We start from the raw sequence: 1,180 nt of genomic DNA, 5'->3' as shown, positions 1-1,180 counted from the left end.
GGTCCCTTCCCCGCACCCTCGCCAGCACTTGCTTCCTGTTCAGCCAATGCTTTCGCATGAGTGGACGGACGGACGGACGCTTATCCGGTTGCTCTTCCTGACAAGTTAGTGAAATGCCTGTTATTTGCAAGTCCACCCAAAGCATGAGCAACAGGCAAGCCCATCCCAGAGCTGGAGGGTGTTCTGGAACCACAGGGGAAGCGGGGTGCAGAGCCCCCGGGGGGAGGAGGAGGGGAAGGGCAGGCTGGGGCTGCCGCCCAGGGCAGAGGTGGTCTGGCCGAAGCGCAGGGAGGCTGGGGGCGGGGGGTGGCCTCTGTCTCCGGACAGGTACGCTCGGTGGCCCCTCCTGCCCTGGCTGGTTTGGGCCGAAGCCGGGGTTATTTAGGGTCTGGTGGGAGCCACGCCTGTGACTTGCACACTCCTGCTCGCCTGCCCACCCCTCACTCTGCTCCTTGGGCAAGCTACTCCACCTCTGGAGCTACTCCCTCCGAGTCTGGAAAGTGGGGGTGAGTGTCGAGATGAATCCGACTTGGAGGAGGATGAGGGGTCTGGCCCAGAGTCAGCAGGCAGCCGCCTGCATTTTTTATTTTTTGAATCCTCACCTGAGGATAATTTTCCATTGCTTTCAGAGAGAGTGGAAGGGAGGCGGGGGAGAGAGGGGCAGAAACATCCCTGTGAGGGAGAGACATCACTTGGTTGCCTCCTGCACGTGCCTCACCTGGGGCAGGGAGCGAACCCACAACCCTTCGGTGTGCACAGCCCGGCACTCTAACCACTGGGCTGCCGGCCAGGGCAGGCTGTCTTTATTTTTTAAACAGAGGGGAACGTTCTGTGGGTGAGGCTCAGAGCCCAGGGAGGCGATCGGGGCTCTGGTGGGACAACTGGGTCTCCTGACTCGGCCCCGGGCACCCTGCCCCGTGTTCAGTCTTCCCAACACTTCCTGAGCACTCTGTGCCACGCGCTGTGTGTGGGGGTGAGAGGGGGTGGGTTGGGAGCCCCCAGCAGCGCCGCGGCCCTCGCCAGCGCCCCGCCCTCCCCCACAGGATGGTCCAGGAGCAGTGCTGCCACAGCCAGCTGGAGGAGCTGCACTGTGCCACTGGCATCAACCTGGCCAACGAGCAGGACAGCTGCGCCGTGTCCGCCGCCAACGCCAGCCTGGAGGCCGTGTTCGTGAAGGTGA

The 1,180-nt window shown here is 63.3% G+C and overlaps 1 protein-coding gene across 1 annotated transcript in view; it reads left to right on the top strand.

Moving 5' to 3' along the window:
- FBLN1 (fibulin 1) overlaps positions 1-1,180 on the top strand; it is an 89,542-nt gene that overhangs the window by 1,318 nt on the left and 87,044 nt on the right. Inside the window, exon 2 of the mRNA XM_014533168.1 lies at positions 1,044-1,176. Within this exon, the coding sequence (XP_014388654.1) occupies positions 1,044-1,176 (133 nt within the window). The remainder of the gene's footprint in view (positions 1-1,043; positions 1,177-1,180) is intronic.

Source organism: Myotis brandtii, unplaced genomic scaffold (assembly GCF_000412655.1).
Source record: "Myotis brandtii unplaced genomic scaffold, ASM41265v1 scaffold952, whole genome shotgun sequence".
Classification (NCBI taxonomy): domain Eukaryota; kingdom Metazoa; phylum Chordata; class Mammalia; order Chiroptera; family Vespertilionidae; genus Myotis; species Myotis brandtii.
The sequence above is the reverse complement of the archived record's forward strand: the minus strand, read 5'-3'. Positions and strand labels throughout refer to the sequence as shown.